The 13235-nt window shown below is 52.3% G+C and overlaps 6 protein-coding genes across 6 annotated transcripts; 5 read left to right on the top strand and 1 right to left on the bottom strand.

Moving 5' to 3' along the window:
- Positions 1–17: 17 nt before the first annotated feature.
- On the top strand, positions 18–1505 carry VTN49DRAFT_3525 (uncharacterized protein; the record flags this gene model as incomplete). The annotated part of the gene is made up of 6 exons (XM_069411371.1): positions 18–236; positions 294–916; positions 977–1145; positions 1206–1304; positions 1368–1423; positions 1481–1505. The coding sequence occupies 6 exons, from the start codon at positions 18–20 to the stop codon at positions 1503–1505; spliced, it is 1191 nt and encodes a 396-aa protein (XP_069267996.1).
- A 334-nt stretch (positions 1506–1839) lies between these two features.
- VTN49DRAFT_3524 (uncharacterized protein) lies at positions 1840–2388 on the top strand (the record flags this gene model as incomplete). The annotated part of the gene is made up of 4 exons (XM_069411370.1): positions 1840–1865; positions 1926–1984; positions 2071–2220; positions 2294–2388. The coding sequence occupies 4 exons, from the start codon at positions 1840–1842 to the stop codon at positions 2386–2388; spliced, it is 330 nt and encodes a 109-aa protein (XP_069267995.1).
- Positions 2389–2403: 15 nt separating this feature from the next.
- On the bottom strand, positions 2404–3218 carry VTN49DRAFT_3523 (mitochondrial 54S ribosomal protein uL16m; the record flags this gene model as incomplete). Its single annotated transcript, XM_069411369.1, has 3 exons — positions 2404–2591; positions 2650–3117; positions 3179–3218. The coding sequence occupies 3 exons, from the start codon at positions 3216–3218 to the stop codon at positions 2404–2406; spliced, it is 696 nt and encodes a 231-aa protein (XP_069267994.1).
- A 335-nt stretch (positions 3219–3553) lies between these two features.
- VTN49DRAFT_3522 (uncharacterized protein) lies at positions 3554–6976 on the top strand (the record flags this gene model as incomplete). Its single annotated transcript, XM_069411368.1, has 5 exons — positions 3554–3640; positions 3747–3771; positions 3822–3909; positions 3962–6243; positions 6300–6976. 5 exons carry the CDS (start codon positions 3554–3556, stop codon positions 6974–6976), a joined length of 3159 nt encoding a protein of 1052 aa, XP_069267993.1.
- Positions 6977–7861: 885 nt separating this feature from the next.
- On the top strand, positions 7862–10523 carry VTN49DRAFT_3521 (uncharacterized protein; the record flags this gene model as incomplete). Its single annotated transcript, XM_069411367.1, has 3 exons — positions 7862–7884; positions 7940–8416; positions 8468–10523. The coding sequence occupies 3 exons, from the start codon at positions 7862–7864 to the stop codon at positions 10521–10523; spliced, it is 2556 nt and encodes an 851-aa protein (XP_069267992.1).
- A 987-nt stretch (positions 10524–11510) lies between these two features.
- Positions 11511–13111, top strand: VTN49DRAFT_3520 (uncharacterized protein; the record flags this gene model as incomplete). Its single annotated transcript, XM_069411366.1, has 4 exons — positions 11511–12290; positions 12346–12599; positions 12656–13030; positions 13084–13111. 4 exons carry the CDS (start codon positions 11511–11513, stop codon positions 13109–13111), a joined length of 1437 nt encoding a protein of 478 aa, XP_069267991.1.
- Between the last annotated feature and the right edge of the window lie 124 nt (positions 13112–13235).

Genomic DNA, 13235 nt, shown 5'->3' with positions numbered 1-13235 from the left:
CCAAGCTAGGGGCAGGAATGTGCACGGACCACTTCTTAATTGCGGCCATGATGCGCGTTCTACGCGTCGTCAGAAGCCAACGAGATAATACAGTCGACGGATCCAAGCACGCGGCTCGTCTCAAGTCGCACCCAGAACAGGACTGCATCATGGCACTTCTTGTGGATAAATTGCGTCCGAAGACGCTTGACTCACTTACTTTCCACCCCGAATTGTCGGCACGATTGAAATCACTGGTGAGTTTTGGAGCACTACGAGCGAACACACTGAAAGCTAACGGGGAATTCCTCCAGGCGCAAAGCGGTGATTTCCCCCATCTACTGGTTTACGGACCGTCGGGTGCTGGAAAGAAAACACGCATCATCGCGACACTCAAGGAGTTGTACGGGCCTGGTGTGGAGAAGATCAAGATCGATGCGCGCGTATTCCAAACCACAAGCAATCGCAAACTAGAATTCAACATCGTGGCCTCGGTCTACCACTTGGAAATTACCCCAGCAGATGTCGGCAATTATGACCGCGTCGTGGTGCAGGAGCTACTCAAGGAAGTTGCGCAGACGCAGCAGGTCGATCAATCGGCCAAGCAGCGCTTCAAAGTTGTCGTGATCAACGAGGCGGACCATCTCACCCGTGATGCGCAAGCTGCTCTTCGACGAACGATGGAGAAATATAGTCCGAATCTACGACTGATTCTACTGGCGAACAGTACTTCGAATATCATCGCTCCGATCCGCTCGCGGACGCTGCTGGTCAGGGTTGCCGCGCCGACGGAGGAGGAGATCTGCTCGGTATTAAAGTCGGCGGCAGCCAAGGAGGGCTGGACATCGTCAGATGAATTGAATATGCGCATCGCGAAGGAGAGTGGTCGGAACCTGAGACGAGCATTGCTTATGTTCGAGGCAATCTACGCGCAAAAGTGTGTTCCCGTGAGGAAAAGTGATTATTGGCATTACTGATGCGAATTTCTGCTGAGCAGTGAGAAAGTCACCGGACAAACAGCGATTCCACCACCAGACTGGGAAGCGCTCATCTCCGTCACGGCTGATGAAATCCTAGCCGAGCGCTCGCCCGCCCGGCTACTGCAAGTGCGAGCGCGACTTTATGATTTGTTGACGCACTGCATACCACCGACTACCATCCTCAAAGTAGGAGCTCACATCTAATATTGAATTGATCATTGAACGGATCTGTTGACTCGCCCGCAGACATTAACATTCAAACTCATTCCCAAAGTCGATGATGCTTTGAAACCAGAAATTATCAAATGGTCTGCTTTCTATGAACATCGTCTGAAACTCGGAAGTGTAAGTGCAATTCCTTCTTTTCGGTCTGGATCCCGTAAGTGATGATCTCTGACACTGGTTCAGAAAGTGATCTTCCATCTTGAGGCGTTTGTGGCCAAGTTTATGCGGATATACGAAGGGTATGTCTCTTGCAATAACACTGAACGATCTAACTCAAGCTGATGAATTGCAACCAGGTACTTGATGGGTATGGAATTCTGATCTTATTGAGAATGGATTCATCTGGCATCGCTCCAAGAATGATGACGTACGATATGATCATCTTGTAGAATAGAACAGGCTTAATTCATCAAATTTCAGTAACATTGTCGTCGAAATTGAAACGAGTCAATGCTCGTGATGAGAGAACCAGGTCTCGATGCGTCGAATCGACCTGTCTATGACATCACCCCCGCCAGAGTTCCATTAAGCCGTCCTATACGGAGTACATACATAAAGCATTCTATCCGATTCAGAGACTTGAACGTCATGGATCTAGCGTGGTGACTATTCAGCTAAAGAAGGAAATATTCACTGTGTACCCTACAAGTGAACAATGGAACCTGGCGGCGAAAGCACACAGTACGGACATTTGCATACTCACGGTGGCTTTTATCTTTAATTGACCAGGTCGCTTCCTAGATACGAGTCGATTCGTACAGTGACGAAAACACCTCCAAGGCAAAAAGGCCAACTAGGTGGTATGATCTGTGGTAGCTGAAGTTGCATACGGAAATCCCAATAAGGACATTGTCATTGCTGACAGGATGACGTTGGCAATTTTTAGTTCACGAGAAGAGTTCCGAGAGTGAAGTGAAAGTTTACTTGCCGGACGATAATGAAATCGCTAGGCAGAGGCAGCAGCAAATGCTGGAGGAGGATGAGAAACTCGCGCAGCAGCTTGGGGGAGGGCGCGACGTTGCTGGCTTAGAGACAGGTGTGCTGCTCCCTACGAAGCTTCAATTTGAATGTGGGAAATCATTGCTAATGGAAACACTCTTATTGTACAGGACAGTCTACAACGGGTGCGCAGCGAACCGACGAGGAAGCCGACAGGACGAGGAGAATTCTGAAATATGGGCCAGGAACGGGAATCGGGGCATAAGCGTGGAGTTCGACATCATGACGCTGGAGCTGTGCTTGTGGAGGACGAGGTCTGTTGCGTTTGCGCCTGGTTTTCGCTGCCCTCCGGTTTGCGCAGTGGAACAGCTCGTCGTGGTTTCTTCAGGCTCTCAAGTGTAACCCCGTTCTCTAATTTCGTGATCCCGACAACAGGCGGGTCGCCCTTTTTGACAAACTCCCACAACCCTGTACAAATATCAATAAGCGCCGATATAGTGAAGCTCTTATTCCAAAAGAAACATACCAGGCAATTTATGCCCCGCTAGTCGGAATGCCTCCCGCGCAACTTTCTCGTGGAAATCCCCCTTAAGTTCAAAAACAACCCGACTCACGGGAACTCGCGCCGCCCAGTAGTCGAATTTTCCTTTACCCTTACCCATTCGCATTTCGTTACCGGAGGTGTAAACGCCGATGTTGGCGCTGACTCGGGTGTACAGCTTATACTTCAGCCCTCGGAGTCGTCGGCGAATCGTTTCCTCTCCTAGCTTGAGCTGCTTTGCGGATATTCGTCGGTCATGATCTTTCAATCGGAGGCCGTAGTCACCCCAGACTACCGTTGTCCCGCGGGTAGAACCTCCCGTGTGCATTTTCGGCCGGCCCTTGGGTGACTTGGATTTCTCCATGTACTTTGGCTGGAGCCAGTCCATGGCTATGCGCGTTGTTGAAAAACATCGTTTGAAAAGGCACAGTGAGGAAGTGATCGGTGACGAATCTGTAGAAACATCATCGGGTTAGCAGGACGAGATTAACATGAAATCCCAATCCTCACGTACAGATGGGCCGCGCGAGGCCCAATTGCGGTTTACCAAACATCCTGGCCCCGTAGAGTCTCAATTGAACAGGGCCAGAGTTTCCTCCTTCAACTTGATGAAATGACTGGCCAAGGGCAGGTCCGGGGCCCTCCAATTCATCGATCGTCCGGGATCTTTTTCTCAGACCCAGCTCCGAGTCGGCCAAAAAGATGATCGCCTCGGTCACGTGAGAACACGAGCAGGTTTGATTACATAATCATAGGCGTCATTGTCTCGCGCGACAGCGCGTCTTCACACGCGCCTCAGACGACGTCGCTGGACGGCTAGACGTCAAGTTGCTGTCCGGATTATTCGTTGTCTCTCACTGTCAATCTTTTTAGAAGAGCTGATAGAAGAATGCCGGACATTAGGAGTTTCTTCGGGCCGAAAGGCTCCCAGAGCTCCCAAGGGGCTCCGACTCAGAAGAAACCAGCAGCAAAGGAGGTACGTTCAACCAGCTGAAATTGCCATTCGACGTTTGCGAGTTGATTTATACTTGATTCATTCATAAAATGCAATTCTTACGATTCACAGACTAACGTCTATACAGGATTCTTCCTCTTCCCGGAAGCGACGTGAGTGAGAGCACCAGGATTCGTCGTTGCCGCTCTGACGCAGGCGACAGGTAACAGGAAAGTAGTCAATGACAGCGATGAGGAGGAAGAAACTACGCCTCGGAAAATGCCAACACCTATAAAGACAACCAAGCCTCAGTCTGTTCCCATCGGCCGTGAAAAGTGGCTCATGCAGCTGACTGGCCCCTAGCAAAGACGAAGTGAAAGGAGAGCCGACTACCGCATCTGCTTATTTTGCAAGTAGTAAAAAGAAACAGTCTCAACCACAGAAGCAAACGGCGGACAAGCCGATTGCCGATACGGCCGCCAATGGACGTTCTGAAAAGACGGAGTCGACGCCTGCTGCCGCGAAGCAAAGCACTCCAGAAGTTTCCAAGACCAGGACTGTGCTGGATGATGATGATGAGTTTGAAGACGACGATATCTTTGCAGCAGATTTCAAAAATAGTAAAGGTGATGATGACTATGTCGAAGAAAATGATGGCAGTGACTCCGATGAGATCCTCGTCAAACCTGCGAGAGCAGCAGCCCGGAAGAAGGGCAAGTTGGACGTTTCGGATAGCGACGAGGAGATGAAAGATGTCGCTTCTGAAGCCAGTCAAGCGAAGAAGCGCAAGTCGGACGCGGTCCTTGACCGAGATGATGAAGAGAAGCCGTCCCAGCGCAGCAAGCCCGCACCGAAGAAGCAAAAGGCGAGCCCGAAGAAGAAGGAACAGGCAGAGTCTCGAGAGATACAGGAAATTTACGATAGCATCCCAACAGTGAGGCCACCAACACCTCCACCACCGGATTCGGAGAAGCGAAAGTTCCAATTTGGCGCTCAAAGGTCTCGGACCCCACCGGCTGCAGGCACCAAAGAAATCCCAGTTGGCGCAGAGAACTGTCTGGCTGGACTCTCGTTTGTCTTCACTGGGGTACTGGACACGTTGGGCCGGGAGGAGGGTCAGAACCTAGTAAAACGCTACGGTGGTAAAGTCACATCAGCACCCAGTTCAAAGACTAGCTATGTTGTTCTCGGACATGATGCGGGCCCAAAGAAGCTTGAGACTATCAAAGCCAAAGGGATCAAAACAATCAACGAGGATGGCCTGTTCGAGCTGATTCGACGGCTCCCTGCCAATGGAGGGAACAGTAAAGCGGCCAGCCAATATGAAACGAAGAAGAAAGCTGAGGAGGCGAAAGTTCGCGCCATGGCGGCAGAGATGGAACAGGAGGAGAAGAGACGGAAGGAAGAGCAAGAAAAAGCTGCCCGTGCTAGCGGAACAACCCAAGGCTCACAGCCTGCAGCCGGTCAGCAGTCCTCCAAGACGGACGATCGTTTGTGGACGACCAAGTATGCACCTACGTCTTTGAACATGCTCTGTGGCAACAAGACACAAGTCGAAAAACTTCAGACATGGCTACGCAACTGGCGACGAAGCGCAAAGGCCAATTTCAAGCTCCCTGGAAAGGACGGATCGGGTCTCTATCGTGCCGTTATGATTCATGGCCCACCAGGCATTGGTAAGACCACAGCGGCCCATCTCATCGCTCGGTTAGAAGGATATGATGTAGTCGAAGCCAATGCGAGCGATACGAGAAATAAGAAGCTGCTGGAAGAGGGACTTACCGGTGTTTTGGACACGACATCTATTCAGGGCTACTTCTCCGGAGCAGGAAAACGGGTTGACCCCGAGAAGAAGAAGCTGGTGCTGATTATGGATGAAGTCGACGGGATGTCTGCCGGAGACCGGGGTGGTGTAGGCGCGCTTGCTTCCGTGGCAAAGAAAACCCAGATCCCTCTCATCCTGATCTGCAACGATCGAAGACTGCCGAAAATGAAACCATTTGATCACATTGTCTATGAACTTCCCTTCAGGCGACCCACACCGGACCAGATTCGTGCGCGATTGACTACTATCTGCTACAGGGAGGGCTTGAAGATCCCCCCACCAGTGCTCGACAGCCTAATCGAGGGCACAGGTTCTGATATTCGACAGGTCATCAACATGCTGTCGACTGTCAAGCTCGACCAGAATACTTTGGATTTTGACCAAGGAAAAGAACTATCAAAGGCATGGGAGAAACATATTATTCTGAAGCCGTGGGATATCGTTGGCCAAATTTTGAGTCCGCAGATGTTCTCACCCAGCTCGAAGTCGACCCTGAACGATAAGATCGAGCTCTATTTCAACGACCACGAATTCAGCTATCTGATGCTTCAAGAGAACTACCTGCGAACAAACCCGACTCGGGCGAATGGATACTCGGGGCGGGAGCGAACCTTGAAGCTCCTGGAGCTTGCAGACAATGCCGCATCTAGTATCAGTGATGGTGATCTGGTTGATCGGATGATCCACGGCAGTCAACAGCAATGGAGCCTCATGCCGACCCATGCTGCCTTCAGTTTTGTCCGGCCCGCCAGCTTCATGGCTGGCAACATGACAGAACGGCCAGCTTTCACCAGCTGGCTGGGGCAGAACAGCAAGCAAGGTAAGAATCTCTGCCTCCCCTAAGTATTGAAACTCATTTAGCTAATCCCACTGCAGGTAAACTCGGTCGATACGTGAAAGAAATCCAAGGACACATGAGGCTTCGCACCGCGGCCGACCGGGATGAGATTCGTCAGCAATACCTGCCTGTCCTCTGGACCAAGCTCATCCAGAGATTGATGGACGAAGGCAAGGACGCTGTGGACGAGGTGATCGATCTTATGGACAACTATTTCCTTACACGCGACGACTGGGACGCCATGGTTGAGCTTGGTCTGGGTCCAATGAACGAGAGCAGAGTCAAACTCGACACTGCAACCAAGGCCACTTTCACCCGCCTGTATAACCAGCGATCGCATCCTCTTCCATTCATGAAAGCCAGCAACGTCGTCGCTCCAAAGGGAGCAAAGGTCAAGCCTGACCTTGAGGACGTGATTGATGAATCGGACGAAGATGAGGTCCTTGGCGAGGAATCCAAGGAAGAGGGGCTCGATGACGAGGAAGAACTCGACCTGAAGAAAGACAAATACGTTAAGATGCCCAAGAAGCCCGCCGCCGGCAAATCTGCAAGCGGAAAGGCAAACGGCAAGGGGAAGGGAAAGGGTAAGAAGAAAGCGAACAAAGGCAAAAACGCCGACGAGGAAGAAGAAGATGATGACGACTTCATTGTCGATGACGAGGATGAGACGCCTCAGAAGGGGCGGAAGGGCAAAGGGAAGGCGCGAGCTAAATAATCGGCTGGACCAAATGAGTTCGGGTTCTGGTCTTTGATGCTGTACGATTCCTAAGGTTAATGTATATGAGGTACCTCTTTAGAGCAGCGTCTTGGAATGGTTCAAGTTTGGATATCAAGTATTAGTGCAATAAATCTTGTTCAAATACGAGTATGGCGACCGAACCCAAGATCCCGTACGCGACGTTCTCTGAAAGTTGCCCGCCTGACTCTATCTATCATTCCTTCGTGCCTGACTAGCACCTTTCCGCGCGGCGAGCACAAAAGGGCATACACCATATACAAACCGCTAATCACGCACTGACCCTACAAATGGCTACAAAGTCGAGTGTAAAGCTGGAAACGGTGAGCGTGCTGGTACATATGTGGAATGGTTCGCGGCTCAGGGAGCATTTTGGGGACGCTCATTGGCTAACAAACGCTAAGCTAAATCTAATAACACCTCCAAATCAGGATAAGAGTATCTTTTAAAAGGGGTTAGGCCTACTCCAGACCGTCCCCAAATAGTAATGACAACCTGATTTGGTAAGTGACTTATCGTCAATTGATCCGCGTTAAAGCCTCTTGATGAGTCTCCGCGCTCCAAGGTGATTCTGTTCCAGGCTAATTTGGTCCTGGGTTGAACTTTGTTTTCTTGAGCGATTCGCCGATTGTGGCAGTGACCGGTTTATTCCTTCATTCTCTTGTGACAGGCTGGCCCTGATCCAGAGAACGCATCCACTTCGCGGTTATCGGAAGCCCCCGCAACGGTCCCTTGCGCGTGAACCTGTTCGTCGGTTGCCATGTCCATGTTAGCCTAGATAAAGCACCAGAACGCTCTCTTCGGTAACAGAATAGCAGAACTCCGCTTCGGCTGGCGGCGGAAGAATCGCGACACAGAGGCGAGATGTCGTTACTTCAGAACGAGGAGTAATGCCTGCCGTTCTCAACTTGTAGCTCGGGATTGGAGCTAACGGTGGCCCAGTTTCACCATCTGGCAGTTACGCACTTCCTACCTTTCTAACATCAAGGATGGCATCGGAGATCGGTTGATCAACGTCAACAACTCGCTCCTCAACATCCCCGGCTTCCGTGCCGCGGGCTGGTCGCCCGCGCTCTTGCAGGGAGCCGGCCACGAAGGCTCTCAGATCAAGCGCACGTATTCACCGCCCATCCCGACTACAGCGACGGTTGCATCGGAATATTATCGCTTTGCGCGACATGCGGCTGGCGGAGATGGTGACAATGATGGCGTTGGGGCGGCCGAGGATGGGGAGGAAGACGAGGGTGGTATGGTGACTGGAGGTGGGGGAGGCACATTTGCGTTCGGTAACCGAAAGCGAGGCGCGAAAAAGAATCGTCGACGAGGACGTCAACAAAATGATTCAGAGAGGCGCGAGGCTGAGGACGACGACAGCAGTGATCTGAGTGATGAGAGTGAGGAGGAAGAGGACATGAGGAGGTTAGTGTGGACTGCGTACGAATGCGAAGGCATATATTGACCCTAAGCCAGAGAGGCGCAAAGTATCAAGTTTACAAAAGTGCCGGTGCGGACGCGGGCCGGATCGTCACCTATACGAAGCTCTCGTGATCGGGGTGGACCGGAAGTGACAGTGACGACGCCTTCAGTGGATCAGCAGTATAGACGAAGCTCAGTTGGGGTCTTGGAGAGGAGTACTAGTCAACGGCCTAGAGGCGATACTCTGACAAGCAGCGACATGTCAGAGAACGAGAATGCCCGTGCGTTCAGGAAACGCCAGATTCAGTTCTCGAACGAGCATCAGGTCATTGAGGAACCGCATGATCTGGAGGATGCGGCAGATATTAACGAGCCGGGCGAATTGAATCCGACCGAAGAGAATGATCAAGATCAAGACCAGGATCAGGATGGGGACTTTGCTCCCGAGTCACCGGACTCCGTACTGTCGTCAGATTTCGGCGCTACTGCTGGATCGACGTCGTTATTAGCGGAGGTGGACATGAACGGGACCTTGGATTCATCCCCCGTTGTGACTCATAAACTGCCCAATGCTGGGGGATCTCATCAAGCTTCACCGAAGAAGCCGAAGACGGCCACACCGGCGTTGCAGGACCTGCCACCACCCCGGCCTATTAGCAGTGTGCAGCCCATTAGCTTGTTGACCAAAGAGCTCAAGGCTCAGAACAAAGTTCTCAGTCACCCGCTGGAGAAATTCGCTCCCCTTTGGGCTGGCGACTCAGATATGGCTCTCCAGATTAAAATCTATGTGCCCTGGTCGGAGAAACCAGACGAGCCATTTGACCTGCCCATGTTTCGGGAGTTCAAGGATGACGATCGCCTTACCTTGGCTACCGTGTCTGAGGCCATTGGACTCAGCCTGTGGCGGTATATGAAGCTAGAAAGAAAACCTGCTATCGAGCCGAGCAAAAACACGGTCAATCACTGGACGCTGCGCATGGTCGACGATGGGGAAGTTGAATACGACTTTCCGCCTCTGGGCCGGAACCTGCCGTTGGTCGACTTCACCTCCAACAATAATCGAGCCGCAGCGGTCCGTGGCCGTTTTCGAGGTAAAAAATACGACGAATTTGCTTTGATTCCAGCAACACAGGCAGAGTACGAGGAGAACGCACGATTATATCCAAAGTATAACCTAGAGTCTGCAAACGAGTCTTCGGCTGGCGGAGGGCAACAACAACAGCAGCAGCAACAACAGCAGCAGACGAAACCTGCTCCCAGTCGGGTGTACCCGATCCTTCAACAACCATTCTCGTCGGCGCTTAACGATGCCTCGTTGACGCCTGCGGATCGGCCGGCGGTTCCCGCAAATCATGCCACGCCCCGAGTCGGCGTTTCCAAGACCTTGAAGGTGCGGTTCGTCAGCCCGGATGGCGCCAGCCAGACGACGACCGTCAACACAGCGACCGACACCTACATTGCAGAGATCCTCGATTCGGTGTGCAAGCGCTGGGGTCTTGACAAAGGTCAATACATCCTCAAGGTGATGGGATCGAATACGATTGCGCCACTTGATCGCACTGTCGAAGCGCTGGGCTCGGTCAGTGACCTGGAGGTGATCCGCCGCCGGTTCGGAGCGGGAGTTCTTGCCGTCACGGGCTCGCCGGGAAGCGCTTCGCCGAACACGCCGCTTGAAATCGACCAGTCGAACCAGGGTTCGTCCAAGAAAGGGAAGAAGGGCCAGCGGATGCTACACCCGCTGGCACAAACGCAGAAGATGGACTTTTTGGGAGGGTACTACCGGCGCTACTACGTGTACCGCAAGCAGTCCATGTCATTTACCACATCAAACCCCAAAGTGCTCGTTCTGGACAACGACTACCTGCACATCATGCCGGGGGATTCGGGCAAAGGCATGTTTGATAGCTCCGGGAAGACGCGATCGATTAGCTTCAACGATATCATCGGTAGCAAGGTCAGCCGTCGCCACCCCAAGACCTTCCGGGTGGTGGTCCTGCGCGGCTCGGAGGCGAGTGAGCAGAAGCGGTACGACTTTGAGGCGCGGAACGAGGCCGAAGCCGCGGAAATTGTGGAGGAGATCAAGAAGAACATGGAGCATTATCGTGTGTGATGCCGAGCTGATTTGTACTATATTAGTTCTTGCAGGATGTCAAGACTTTCGTCCTGGTGTACGGGTTATCTGGCGTTTGAGGTTGAACTGCATGACTGCGGACGGCTGTCTCTTATCTACTGCGAGTGCATGGACACTATGTGTACTATTTTTCATTCCCTACTGCATTCGAAAAGCTCCTCTACGAGTAGGTCCTGTCTTTGCGTCTTCTACGTATCACGTGAAACTATGCCTTATTGCCTGAATTTCCAGGAAGCAAGGCACCAACCCTCTTAATGAGTGGTACGGTGACCTCATTCATGACTTCAACCACCCATCATTTGAGAAAAGTACATCTCCAAGAGGAGGACGAGAATCAATTGTATCAGGAGATCCCGAAGAGCAGTTTATGGCCGACTATATGACATCAGGAGACACCATCAACGTCCAAATTCCAAGAATAGACCAGAAGATTGTACCTCAGTTAGCGTTGTAACGGCCCCCAAACACCCGTCATCGCATCCCCCGCAGATAGCCATCAAGCTCGAAGTACATTAACCCGAGATTTGGCCCTGTTTCGAGTCATTGCTGTCACTATCTCTCCGTTGGTATACAATATTATCCTTGATCAGCTGCCACCGATTAATATCAACAACATAGATTTGAAATTGAACCCCGCCGCCCTCATCCGGCGATAAACGTCAGCATTGCCAGGATCTCCGCCGCGCCTAAGGGACACCCCCCCCCCCCGGTAACGGCAACGATTAACGAATCCGTCCCCGCGCGGAATCTCGCGAGCTCCCTGATGTACAAGAGGGCGAAGAGGAAGTCGTTGGCGATTTGTCGATTTCAAGACCTGGTTGCATAAATATCTCTTGCGCCGCGAATTCGCGTGCGGTACGATTTTCCCGAATTGCCTCGTTCTTATCCTGTTGTTGGGTGCCCCCCTTTCAGACTTCGGAGAAAGTCTGAAACTCCCGGCCCCTCCACCCTCTCTGAGCTTTCTCCATGCCGCACTTTGGGGGACTGCTGAGAAAGAGAAAAACCCACTCGACCGGCTCGAGTAAGGACCATCCGACATCGCCGACCGTTGCCGCGCCACAGGATCACCACCACCATCCCGAGGAGCAAAATCAAGCCGACGAGAATACTGGCAACGACAAATCCCAGTCCGCCCCGGATGAAAGCAGCCGCGCAATTCCCTCGGAGGACCATATGAGTTCCGCGGCCACGCAGCACTCCGCGCATCAATCTCCCCCCGCCGCTGCCGCTGCCGCTGCTCCCGCTCATCACTCCCACCCGGCGGAGCAGTCGTCGCAAGCGCAGGATGCGGAAATGAATATCGATGCTGGTGCCGGTGCAGGCACCGTGCACAATGCGGTCGCTCCGCCGCAGACTCACCACCAGCCGCTGCATCAGCAAGGACTCTCCAAGGCCGAGCAGGAGCTGCGGCACCAGCAACAGACGCAGATGCGGCAGACGAAAGGCAAGTACTCGCTGGACGACTTTATCCTGCAGCGGACGTTGGGCACGGGCAGCTTCGGACGGGTGCATTTGGTGCAGTCGCGACATAACAATCGGTTCTACGCCATGAAGGTGCTGAAGAAGGCGCAGGTCGTCAAAATGAAGCAGGTCGAGCACACCAATGATGAGAGGCGCATGCTGCAACGTGTCAAGCATCCGTTCCTGGTTACTCTATGGGGTACATTCCAGGACTCGAAGAACTTGTACATGGTGATGGATTTCGTTGAGGGTGGCGAGTTGTTCAGTTTGCTTCGGAAGTCTCAAGTATGATGATTCCCACCTGAAGCGGTTTGGTGGCATCGTTGCTCACATTTGGCAGCGGTTTCCTAACGCTGTCGCCAAATTCTACGCGGCCGAAGTCACGCTCGCGTTGGAATACTTGCATTCGCAGCATATTATCTACCGAGACTTGAAACCGGAGAACCTCCTCCTTGACCGACATGGCCACTTAAAGATCACCGATTTTGGATTTGCGAAGGAAGTCCCCGACATTACTTGGACGCTGTGTGGGACGCCGGACTATCTCGCTCCGGAGGTGGTAGCTTCCAAGGGATATAACAAGTCGGTTGATTGGTATGCTTCCTTTCGTTACAATGATTTGCATACCCAGCTGAGCTAACCAAACCCAGGTGGTCCCTCGGTATTTTGATTTTTGAGATGCTCTGCGGATTCACCCCGTTCTGGGATCCTGGGTCGCCCGTGAAAATCTACGAAAACATCCTGCGCGGCAAGATTAAGTACCCCCAGTACATGCACCCAGACGCCGTCGATCTGCTGTCGCAATTAATCACGCCGGACCTGACCAAGCGGCTGGGAAACTTGCATGGTGGGTCCGAAGATGTCAAGCGCCACCCATGGTTCAGCGAAGTGACCTGGGACCGACTTTTGCGAAAGGATATTGACGCCCCGTATTTGCCGCCGATCCGCCCCGGCCAGGGTGATGCCAGTCTGTTTGATAAATATCCGGAAGAGACGGAGGCATACGGGGTTGAGGGAGAAGATCCGTACGTTTATCCCTTCACAGGCCGAAGCAGACAAATTTGGCTAACGAAGACAGATATGCGCATCTGTTTTCCGAATTCTAGGCGCTGGTTTGGCCCAAGTTCTCAATTGGTTAGGATATCAATATCATTGATGTGACTTGATGAATACTTTTGTTGCACACATCTAGGATCTGATCTATGCATATGAATAATGGGACACGAATTG

Source organism: Thermomyces lanuginosus (genome assembly GCF_041956635.1).
Source record: "Thermomyces lanuginosus strain ATCC 200065 unplaced genomic scaffold VTN49scaffold_29, whole genome shotgun sequence".
Taxonomy (NCBI): Eukaryota; Fungi; Ascomycota; class Eurotiomycetes; order Eurotiales; family Trichocomaceae; genus Thermomyces; species Thermomyces lanuginosus.
The sequence above is the reverse complement of the archived record's forward strand: the minus strand, read 5'-3'. Positions and strand labels throughout refer to the sequence as shown.